Consider the following 12365-nt stretch of genomic DNA (forward strand, 5'->3'; position numbering starts at 1 on the left):
AGATGAAGCTGGACAGCTCCCAGCTGAGTCATTACCCAGGGCCTCTCTGGTGAAATTGGTAGGGGGGTGGGGGGGGGGGGTAGGGTGGGGGGTAGGAGCCGATGGGACAGAGGGAATCACAAGCAACCTGAAAACAGAGCTGAGATCCTTGGACATAGCTTGTGGCCTGAGACCCTGTCATCTAGTTGTGGTCCTCTGCCTGGGTTATTCATCTCAGCACCCCTAATTCAGAGGCCATGGCTGTGGCAGATAGGGCTTGGACTCCTGAGTCACACAGATGTGTGTGAATTCAAGTCCTGGCTTTGCCACTGAAAGTAGAGGGACATAAAGAATTTAACTTTATCTCCCTGAACTTTAGTTTATTTCAGTAAAATAAAAATAGATGCACAGAGCATAAGACTATTGGAAAGATTAAATCAGATAGTGTCTTTAAGTACCTGGCACAGAATAGGTATGCAACAATGGTCTTTCCTTGGCTCCCCGTGACATAAAATATAACATACTCTGCCCTCAGGGCTTCTTCCTTGCCCTAGAAATTATCTCTGTCTAGCTGGCTAGCTCATCTCCCTCCTACTCACCCTAATAAGAAAATGGCTAGTATTTATTGAGCAATTACTAACAAAGAATCCATAAATGGTGAGTGATAAACCTGGAGGGATGGGGGGAGTGATCAGGGAATGCTGTCCTAGAATCTCATAAATGAAGCCATTCATCATCTCATAGAGAATGAGATACAAGGGTTGAGTGATGGGGTGAGTGAGATTATGGAGTACAAGAGATCAAAGGTTCCAAAAGCCATGCTATTTCATACCACCTGTCTTTAAAAGTTTAGAGACAACTGGAGAAAGAAGACATGCAAATACAAACCAGGTGCAGCCACAAGATTATGACAGTTATTATCAGCTGGGGGACCATAGAGGACTGTGTGTAACAAATACTAGTGCAGATGGGCAATATTTAGCAATGCAAAGACTGGAGGAAACAAGTTTGAGGAAAATATATGAGGACTCAGTTATTGTGAAGATCTTCTATCTTGGTTCTGGTTCTCCCAAGAAGCTTAAATTGGAGTCAGAAATGTGGATTTTAAGCCCAGCTACTCTGCTTAAAAGTTGGTGACATTGGACACATCACAACCTTCCTGAACCGTAGTTTTCTCAACTGTAAAATATGGATAAGAATATTGGTTTGGATTCTAAGATTAAAGGAAAAAGCGATTGGTAAACAGCATACAGGTCAATGATTCCCAGGCCTACCTGAGTACTAAAATTACCTACAATAAAGGCTAAAAATACAGTTTCTGGAGGGACACAGCTCTGACTAGCAAGGGCAGAGCAGAGAACATGTTTCCAGGGCTCTTGTTGACTGAATCTTGCCAGAAGCTGGCCATCATGGAGGGTGGGTAAGGCAGCTTGTGGGAGTCTTTCTCCTAGTACATACAAACAAGGGTACAAACACAGAATAATTCACACTCTCCCCTTCTCAAAACCTTCAGTGGCTGCCTACTGCCTAGTAAACTAAGCCTAATCTCCCTAACTGAACACCCACCCCAGTCCCTTCATACCTACAGAAAGAGTCTGGAAAGACTCTTCTTCCACTCACCGCTCACATACTTGAGTCTGAAATGAAAATCAGCCAGCACCACTTGTTTTCTAGCCCATCTTCTCAAGCCAGTCCACCTGCTGGAATGTTCTGCCCAGCCCCCTCTGTTTTAGGAGATTCCACTCAGCCTTAATTTAGAGTGGGTCTTGAGCTCTGTCCCTTCCATCATGATATCTCTGATCACCTCCAGCTGAAAGGATTCTTCTTTCCTTCTATTACTACGAATTTCATTTGTGCCTTTTGTATGATTCAGCACATCCTACACCTACACCTGTCATCCATCCTCACTATTCCTTGTAGTGATGTTATGTGTCTACCACTTCCCCTGTTTGATTAAAAGCTCCTGGAGGGTAGAAACCATATCTTGTATGTCTACATTCCCTCGTTCTCAACATTGTCCTGCTCAAGGTGTCTCTCCTTCCTTCCCCTAGCTCACAGGCTCGTATGCCTTCTTTAAGGTACCATTAAATGCTAACCCCACATATCCTCTGTGCACTGTATACTTGGCCCCCTACCCCACCTAGGAAGACAACACCATAGTTAGGAGCACACACTTTCAAATCTGAGTTCAAACCCCAAAACTCTATCAACTCAAAAACTGTGTAACACTGAGGAATTTATTTAACCTCTCTATGCCTGTTTCTTCACGGCACCTTTCATAGCAAATGAGTTAATATATGTAAAGCGCTGATTTAGCACATTGCTGGACATATATATTCAGTGCTGAATAAATTTTAGCTTCATATCATTACTTCACTCTGAGCCCCTTGAACAGAGGACTTGTGTCTTGATCTTTGTTTCCCTAGTGTCTACACAATGCCTGGTATATAGTGGGTGCTCAATATGTTTGTGAGCTGCATGAATGAATACGCCTTTACTATTCAATAAATACTGAATTAATTTATTGATTGCTGGTTGGTTGTTGGTTAGTTGGTGGGTTGGTTGGTTGGTTGGTTGATTGGATGGATGGAGGGATGGGTGGGTGGTCAAAGAGTAGGCACTTTGTTACTGATTGGTTGCATGAGTAAGTAAATCAGTAGCTATTCAATACATGTTGGCTGGTTAGTTCACTGCTTAAAACAAATGAATGAACAAGGAAATGAATGAATAATAGGTATTTAATAAGAAGGTTGGCTGTTTGCATGGCTGAATTAACAAACAGATTTTCCACAAATAGCAGATGTTCCATAAATGTTGGCTGGTTGAGTGAATGAACAAATATCCCTAAAATATAACAACAGCCTCGAGCCAAAGCCAGAGAGGCCACAGCTAGAACATTGGAGGGGGAGAGGGGTGATAGAGGCTGCCCCCCACTAACTGCCTCAGAGATTGTTCCCTTGTGCCTGCCATCTCTGAAGCTCTCCCCCATTCAACAGCTGCTTGTATATATTGCCTAGGGCTGCAGTGTGTTGCTATGGGAACCCAGGGCTGGGGAGATGACAAGAGATGGGCCACCCCAACCTTCTCCCCACTCAGCCCCAGAGGCCCCAGTGCTGGCCTCCCTGCCCCACCCCTAGTAAGGGGTGGGGGCTACACCTTCAAGCACAGTAGAAGCAAATTCTCCATTACCTCAGTTCCCGAGGGCAGGGATGTCAGCTAATTAGTTCACACATCCTTGGCCCCATTCCTTGGCCCTGCTTTTCCCCTGAGGCAGCACCAACAGCTCACATCTCTAGTTAATGAATTATTTTGCAACATGTCTGGAGATGCATGAACTAGAAATCTTACACAAGTTGGAAGATTTTGCCATTTCCATTAAATATGCCATTCATTTGGTGGGTAATTAAATGTGCAATAATGGGCTCTAATTTCCATCTTAAATGACGTCCTAGAAGCAGCAGAAAGGGAAATGCAGGGTGTAATTTTCTGGGAAAGACTTCGCACCCCCACCCCTAAGGCTTCTTAGCACATAGAGGAAGGGGGAATTCAGTAAAATAAAGTTGGTTTTGATCCTGTTCCACAGGTGAGTCATCTGCAATTACCCACCTTGGGGAAAGATACAAGAGCCTACAACACAATAACAAACCCCCATCCCAAAGCCCCAGGGCAGCCTGGGGACAGCCTGAAGTGGGGCAGGTGTGGTGAGGAAGAAGCATCTCTGCAGACCCCAGACCTTCCTCCTCCTGTCCATACTTCCTACAATGTATATGTATGCTGTACATGAGCACACACATACACACGTGCACACACAGCATAGGATTCACCTTCTAACCCTAGAAGCACCAGTCTGAGCCAGCTGCAGGAAGCTGCCAGGAAGCAGGAGGGAAACCATGGAGTCCACATTAGGAATGGAGCCAGGTGAGAAGCACCCAGGGATGAGCAGCATGGGCTTTGAAATCAGACACATCTGGGTTCAAATTCAAGCTCCACCACTTGCTGTGAGAATATAGTTGAATTATTTTACCTTCCTGAGCCTCAGCTTCCTCATCTGTAAGATGGGAGTAGTCAAACCCAACTCAGAAGATAATTGTAATAGTCAAAGGAACCATGTATGGAGGTCCCCGTTCAGCCCTGGACATGGTAGCAAGCTCTCAACAAATCACATTCCCTCTTGCCCTTCTCCCCTCAGTTGGCAATGAAGGCCAGGCCTGCGGGGTCAACTCACAATTATAGAGGTCCAGGAGGCACTCACCCTCTGAGAGGTGCCCTGATTCCTCACTGCTCTCCAGCTTGCACTGGGCCCATTCCTGCCCTTCCCATCGATGAGGGAGCATAGGGCAAGCTGATAGCCAGCAAATACAGCCCCCCTGCCTCCCACCAGGTGTGACATCCCTCAGGCACTCCTGTCGGAACAAGAACAAAGGAAAGGAAAAGAAAACAAATGGTTAACTGATAGAGATCAAAGTCCTGCAGGACAGGAGTCTCTGTCAGTTTACAAATATCTTAGTAAATTATAAGAAAAAGGCAATCTTGTCCACAGCCTAATCTCCAGAAACCCACAGACTCAGTTTCCTGGAGCCCCAACATCATCCCTCAACAGTGATAAGGGAAACAAAGGTGAGAAGGAAATGGCAGGTAAAATTAAATTTCCTTATAACCTGCAGCCCATTGACAAATACTTGAGGCAAATACAGAGTATAACAGGTCTCCAGGAACCCCCTGCTGTCCTAATATTAATGCCTTACTAGAGGGAAAACAGCCTTAGCTTGACAATAGCAAGGCCCCTGGCATCTTATGAGTCCTCTTTAGCACATGAAAATCCTTCTGGAGGCCTCCCTTTTGCCTTTACCTCCCCCAACTCCACAGTACAGAACCAGTCACTCTTCACAACCCCAGTGCAGCTCTTTCTGCCCATGCATCCTATCGCTGTGCTTCAATAAAATCACCATTTTGCTCCAAAGACATCTCAAGAATTCTTTCTTGGCCAACAGCTCTGGACCCCCACGACTCCAAAACCCATCACCATCTCTAGGACAGCCTCAGCATTTCAGGGGGAATGGGTCTTTCAGCCTTTCTTGAGGCAGGGCTGAGATTGCAGAGAGGCTGAGGAGGGTGGAAGAAACTGGGCTCCTGATGTGAACACAAAGGTAGCACAAGGCAGCCTTTCTTGAAGCAGAGCTGTGAAGACCAAGACCAGGCCCTCGATTTTCTAGCATGGTCTGTGGTGAGTTCACAGACTTCCTGGTCAGCCCTCAGAGGCATGCCCCCCTCATTGAATCTTCAGAGGCTGATGCCTGGAGGCATCTAGCCAGGCTTCTCCCTTCCTCATGAATTTGGAGGACTCAATGGCAGAGCTATCCCTGGCTGGAGCCTCCCAGTTCCTGGGTCTCTCCTTAGCTTGGCAGAGCCTCTGAGTGTGGATGAGGGTGCCAGGATGGGGCTGAGGGTAATAAATCAGGCTGTCCCCTGCTCCTCTGACTGGTCTCCACTCTGGGCATCTGGAAAGGAGATAAGTGAATAACTCTGAGGACACATCCCAGGGTATCTCAGAATCTGAGTCCAGAAAATGGATGCATAATAGCCTACCTGGAAGTAGGCTTGGGGAAGAGGTAGAGTGAAGACAAAAAGAAACCGAAAAAACAAACAAAAAAACCCGGTTGACTCAAAGCAGACACTTCACTCAAAAAAGTAGATACAGGTGAATGTGTGCTGGGCATTTATGAGGTGAGACCACAGACTAGAATGGAAAGGAACCCCAGAAGACAGTTCCCAACTACAGGATCTGGGGTCTATTCAGTGAGGTGAAGGAGGTGGCCTGTGACTCCCTGAAGCCCCTCAGGGTCTACCCCAAAGTCTTTCCATTTATTTATTCTTTCAAGTTCTCACTCTTTGCTTACTCAATTACTCAACTAATATTTCTGGACTGTCAACTTTACACAGAGCAGACTATTCATATGATAAATGTCACAGGTTTTAGGGGCAGACAGACCTCGGTTGAGTCCCTGCTCTGTCGTTACTGGCTTTAAGACACTGGTAAGTTACTGAAGTCCCTGGGCCTCAGTTCCTACATCTCTAGAACAGGATTGTTGTGAAGGTTAATGAGGCAGTACCCACAAAGTGCCTAACGTGACGGCAGGCACATAGTTTTGTGTGAACTAAAAAAATTAGTCATTGCTGTTATTATGAAGGCAATATGCTAATGCCCTGAGATGTTCAACACATTATTATCTCCTTGGAAAATCAGTGCATAAAATACACTATATAAAATTACGTCCCTTAGGAAAAGAGTATTCTGTCCTTTTCATTGCCTACGCATGCCTGATAAGGTTTTGCACATAATAGGAATTCAGAAGCTATTTGATAAATGGAGTTAAATTCCTTAATGACCAAGGATGAACCATTTCAGCGGCTTGCCATAGAGAATATTATTACCTCATATAGGACCATTGGGCTGGAGAGGTGGCCATTTAAGTTGGGGCAATGACACAGACCCAAATTTAGACCAGTCATGAAATCTAGGCCTGAACAGTCTCCAGAGTTTGCCTTCATGATGTTTCATTTGATTTTTTCTTAAAGATATAGGACATAAAACATTACACATAGGCTGCCAGGAATTAGCATTACAACATTCATCTCATGTTTTGTGTAATATTTAACCCTTCCTCCCATCAGTGATGCTAATATGCAAAGCAATTTTAGTTTGTAAAGAGGGAGAGAGAGGTTTGAGGGGGTCCAGGCAGAATTCATAAAATCATAGGGCATGACACAAATCTGGAAACTCATCCCATAATACAAGACCAAGAGGGCAGAAGGAACTTAAGAAATCACCCTCATTCTTCCTGCTCATCTGACAGATGGTCCCAGGTGGCTCCAAGAGCTGGCCAAGGCCACTGGCCAGCTAGTGACAGGGCTGGGACAAAGTGTAGTCTCCTGACTCCACTTCGATGATCTTCCCACTACACCTGTCTGTCATGTTCCCTGAACAAGAAATCATCAGAGACAAGCAGATGACTGCTTTCCTTCCCAAGCAGGCCAGAGGGAACACAAGAGCATCACTTAGCAAGAGAGCCAAACACAGTTCTTGATAAGAAAGAAGGCAATGTGGTGATGTAGCCATGCTCAAACGGATCCCGGTTCTTCTTTGCCCCCCAACCACTGCCCTCTACCCTGCTTCTGAAGAGACGGAGGTTGGTAAGCAAGTTTACATCTGCTACTAAGCCAGCTGTTCAGGGGACTTCATCCTAGACACAATTAGAACGGACACCTGCTTTTAATAACGAAAACAATCTGAGGATATTTAAGTTAGTCACAGTTCAGTTGTCACATTTGGGGGGAGAAAAAGCAGGATGAGCCTGAGGGATGGCCCTAAGGAAGGGATAATGGCTGCTGGGCCAGGCTCTTCAAAGGCCCTCTTCCACATGAAACCAAACTCAGGAAAATCCGCGGAGACCCCATCTGCCCTCTCTTCCCAGCCCTGGTCCACCAGGGAGACATAGGAGAGCAATGTGTCTCTCCTGTGGAAGACAGAGCACTTCCTGTGGAAGTGCTCTTCTCCTGTGGAAGGAGAGCACTTCCACAGTGGAAGTGGACAGGCTGGGGGCCATGGAGAAAAGGACATTGAAGGGCCTGGGAGCTACCTGTGGACCCAGCCCCTGCCTGCCCACCCACTCAGGGTCCTGCCCTCACACACAGTCCACTCCTTCTTCACTCTGCCTCGTTCTCCCTGATAACCATTGCAAAGTCTCAAGTGACAAGTGAGGGACCCTCATCATTTTATATCCAGAGCCTGATACAGGTCCTGGTGTGCAGTAAGCACGTATTAAATAAGTGTTAAATAACCGATAACCTTCAAGCGTCAGCATTCATTTCCTTACAACATTATAGTTTAATTCTATCATATCCGTCCTTCACTTAGGTATTTATTACCTTTCAGATGTAGGTGGCTATGAGCACCATTTCACAGATGGAAAACTGGAGTTTGAGTCAGTGAGGAGGACCTGCCCAGGATTACCAGGTAGCCAGAGAAGCCGGGAAGCCCGTAGGCCTTAGGCCCGGTACTCTTTCTGCCACGTGAGGAGCCTTGTCTGCCCAGAGTTGTTCCACAGGTATTAGCATTTAAAAGAGAACCCCGCCCACAGCCCAGGACCTACCTTGGGGCCATGCACATTGTCAGAGCTCATTAGCTAAGACAAACCAAACTTGGAGGCTATTCTCTCACAGGAGCCTGCTTGGGGGGCCGGGGGGAGGTGACCTAAGCCTAGTGGTGGAGGTAGGCGCTGCCACATAGGTGGTGATGATAAGAAGGGGCAAGAACACAGAATAATAAAGCAATCTCAGATAGTCACAAGAGCTGCAAAGATGGTCACAAATGGGGAATTTTAGGGGAAAAATACAGGACCAAATGCATCAGTGGACTCAAGGACTGGGCTGTATGAGTCACACGCTAAGTGCTCAGAGACTCAGGGAAGGGAGAAACTAGGGTAAACAGTGTCTGAGACGCTTCATGGAAGTGGAGGGCCTTAAGAAAGCTTAGAATCTGCTTAAGTGAAGGGTGCAGGAGCTGGGTCTTCCCAATGTGAAATCCAGAACAGGGAAAGGAAAGCAAGGATGCATTTATGGAGCGATTGTTATGTGTCTGGCACCATGCCAGATGCGTCACATCCATTAACAGCTCATTCCACAGAAGAGAGAGTAAGCACAACATGAGGGAACGGGGATGGGAAGAGACCAGACTACAGCAGAGGGCCCAAGTAGGAGCGGAATGAATAAGGAATGAGAGGTGGGGGCAGAGGAGCTCAGGTTAAGTAGGACCTGGCATGCTGGGCTGGGAACACATCCCTGACTTCCCATGGCCTTGCTACAACACTGCGTCATGATTGTTCAGTAACGTCAGCTAAGCCATGAGCAGCTTAAGAGCACAGAAGGTTTCATATCTCACTGCAGTGGTTCCCAGACTGTAGCATGCATCTGAGGCACTGGGAGGGGTTATGCAAACAAGTTCCCAGTCTCACAAATGGCCCTCCTGATGCTTGCTTCCTGGTCAGTCCCCTGTGGGCTTTCCTCCCACACTGAGTAGATCTGACTTGTGGGACCAATGGGCTATTGTGGGAGTGAAGGTGTGTGGCTTCTGAGATGAGATTACAAAAGAAATTGCAGCTTGTCGCTTTTTCTCTTAGGCTGCTCCAGCCACCATGTTGTGAGGACACTCAAGCAACGCTGAGGAGAGGTGCACAGGGGTTGGAACTGAAGCCTCCAGCCAGCAACCAACACCAATGTGCCAGCGATGTGAATGGGCCACCTCGGAGGCAGGTCCTCCAGTCCTACTTCAGGCCTCCTGACTGCACTCCCAGCAGCTCCATGATAGATCCTAAGCCAGAAGCTCCAGAAACTAGGAGGGATAAGAGATGGTTATTATTGATTTAGGCCACTAAGTTTTGGAATCATTTGTTAGGCATCCATAGGTAACTAACACACCAGATGGTGCGGATGCGGCTGGCCCAGAGACCACACTTAGAGAATGGCTGTGCTATTTTAACCTTTGTACCTAGCATGTGCCTGGCACACAGGATGCACTTAATAAATGTGTTTTTTTTAATGTTTATTTATTTTTGAGCAAGAGAGAGAATGCAAGTAGGATACAGGGCGGGGTGGGGTGGGGGGAACAGAGGATCCAAAGGGGCTCTGTGCCAACAGCAATGAGCCCAATGCAGGGTGCAAACTCACGAACTGTGAGATCATAACCTGAGCCAGTCCAATGCTCAACTGACTGATCCATCCAGGTGCCCCAATAAATATTTTTTAATCGATTAATTAATGAGTAAGTAGCATATGAATGGATAAAGGTGAGAAACCTACAGCTATGAGTACTGGGGGGCCATACAGTTGGTGAATGTTAGGACATGGGAAATATTTGGGGATGTTTGCTGAGAAAGGTCTGTAGAACCTTGGTTTGCCGAAGGGCCCTGCTGGCAAAATTGCCATCTTAGTGTGCAATCTCCACTCTAGTTTCTAATGCCTCTGACCAGGGGCTTGGCAGGCAAGGGAGCCTAGGCCTGGAAACTGGTCTCTCTACTTCTCCTTCCAGCCAACAGAAGACCTGCCAAGACATCCATCCACCCCTGCATTTTTACCTCCATCAGGGATCTTCCAGCCCTCTCCCTGCTCTCCTTTGTCAGCCCTCATGCTCCCATTCTGCCAGCCCCCACCTTTTTTCCTCCAACAGCTTCACCTTCCTCTATAAGCCCACTGGGGAAATTCCAGCCTCCTCTGCTGCTGGCCCCATGATGACTGTTTTATCCCATTTACATTATTCCTACAAAGCAACTCACAATACAATGCCCCAAGTATTTACCAAGCACCAGCTGTCTGTGCTGGCCAGCACTAGACTGAATATACAGAGACAAATAAAACCTATTTACAAGTGAAAGATTTCCATTAAAGACTTCAGAGCACCCAGGACCAGCATCTCTGTTTCAGCTAAAATCCCTCCATGCCAAACTCCAATCTCCCCACCCGCCTCCACATACACCACAGCCACCTCTGTGGGACTAGTGTGGGTATGGGGGTTGTGACCACCAGCCTACGCTATGCATCACCTCCTTAGTGGCAGAAACATGTAGAAAAGTGCTAAACATGAGCATCTCTATCAGAGGGGACCTTTCACCACAACCCTAGCCCAGGACAAATCCTCTGCTCCTCCAGATATTTGATTACTGCATTTGTAACTAGCCTGGAGTCTATGGAAGAAAACTGGCTTTGCTTTGATGTTTTTCCAGCTCTCTCCCTCTTGCTCCATTGGTTTCAGTCACTCTGCAAGGGCTTCAGACTTGTTTGTCTTCCCTTGCATTTTGGCTCAAAGTGTTTGTGCAGCAATACTCAGGATTCAGTTGGGATTTCTGAAAAACACAGTATCTGATATGCTATAGAAGACTGGGGCTGTCTAGCCCACTTCTAGGCAGAGCTTGAGATACTGAGCCATTTATTTTTAGCATTGTTATGGTCAGGGTTAAGTGGGCCCATCCAAACCCCCTTATCCCCTTTGGGTCTCAGAGGTCACTTCCCAGGATGCCTAGAGCCTTCAAGACAAGTGTAGTAAGCTTAAGGGGAGGGAGTTGAGCCCAGCCTCAAGTGCCACCCTCTCCTAAGCCTTTGCCATAGGAGCTCTAGAGTTGTTCGATGATACAAGTAAACTTCTAGAGAAACTCTCAGTCCACATGAGGAAGTGGGCCACATGCTCCCACAAAGGATACAGACCACCAGTGTCAACTCAGGCAATGTCCACCCCAGAGCCCTACCTGTTGGGGCTCTCAGAGTCTGACTTCCGGCCCCTTCCCTGAGGCTGCTTTCTATAATGAAAGCACCTCATACCTAGCAAGCCCGAATCAGAATGTTTGATCTTCCCCTCTATCTGCACACATTCATTAATATCACCAGCAGTGTCAGAAAGTCTTGAAGAAGTGGGAAGCTATCCAGATCCTGGTGGGTACAAGCTTTCCAAAACCCTACTGTTCACTTGAAACTTCAAATGCCATCGTTGTCAACCCATCAGTTGTTTTCCTTGAACTGGCAGACTCCCTGTGTTCATTTTTAAATGTCTGCAAAATACCAAATCTGAATAATCATAGTTTTTCTATCAATATATCTCACAAGTAAAATGACATTCTAGGGAAAAAGTGGCTAGTTCAGCTTGCAACTCGGTCATATGAGTGCTTTTCCTAAAGACATCCTCTGTATTTCAGTATGCAACAGAAGGGCTGTAGGGGGGCTCCACGCAGACCTAAAAAAGACATACATGTCTTGTCTCAAAAGCCAAGATTTAATAAAACTAGTACTCTATTGCTTCATCAAGTATACTCTTTAGTGAAACTGGATTTTTTTAAATGTGTGTGGTAGTGAAAAATATGGTGGAAAACCACTAGAACAGTTTGGTGGCATTGCCTTGATCGGTGCCAAGGCACCAGCAGTTTTGCCCACCATCGTTTTCGAAGTGTCAACACTAAGAAAGGGGCAAATGAAATCTTAGTATTATCATGAAAAGAGTTTTAACCATACAGATATCCTGAAGGAGTCTCAGACCCCAGGGGTCCTCAGACAATACCCTGAGTACTACTGGCCTAGGGCAAAAATGATCAGCTAGGGAATCAGATTCCCTCTCAGAAATTTTCTAAACCAAGAAATACTTAACCAACCAGGTGGCTAGTAGGGAAAAGTAAACTTGAGAAGGTAACACCCTTAGATCAGAACCAGCAGGGACCCTGTCCTGGATTGGCCTCCCACCTCAGGGGAGGCCAGTACTTTCTCTCTGATGCCTAATACCTGTGACAAAGGAGACTATCAGTATCATTTAGAAGGGGCACCCCAAGCCTGGATGAGGACCTGCAAAGGCC

At 46.6% G+C, this 12365-nt stretch overlaps 1 protein-coding gene across 5 annotated transcripts in view; it reads right to left on the reverse strand.

Moving 5' to 3' along the window:
- The window catches only part of TMPRSS5 (transmembrane serine protease 5), a 92000-nt gene that overhangs the window by 30553 nt on the left and 49082 nt on the right, over window positions 1-12365 (reverse strand). The window contains exon 13 of one of the 5 annotated variants that reach the window (XM_045482845.1): window positions 4232-4382. The exons of 3 other annotated variants lie outside the window; for them this stretch is intronic. In XM_045482845.1, the coding sequence (XP_045338801.1) occupies window positions 4232-4382 (151 nt within the window). Of the gene's footprint in view, window positions 1-4231; window positions 4383-12365 lie in introns of those variants that run through there. One more of the 5 variants, XR_006713738.1, reaches the window with a different exon arrangement.

Source organism: Leopardus geoffroyi, chromosome D1 (genome assembly GCF_018350155.1).
Source record: "Leopardus geoffroyi isolate Oge1 chromosome D1, O.geoffroyi_Oge1_pat1.0, whole genome shotgun sequence".
Taxonomy (NCBI): Eukaryota; Metazoa; Chordata; class Mammalia; order Carnivora; family Felidae; genus Leopardus; species Leopardus geoffroyi.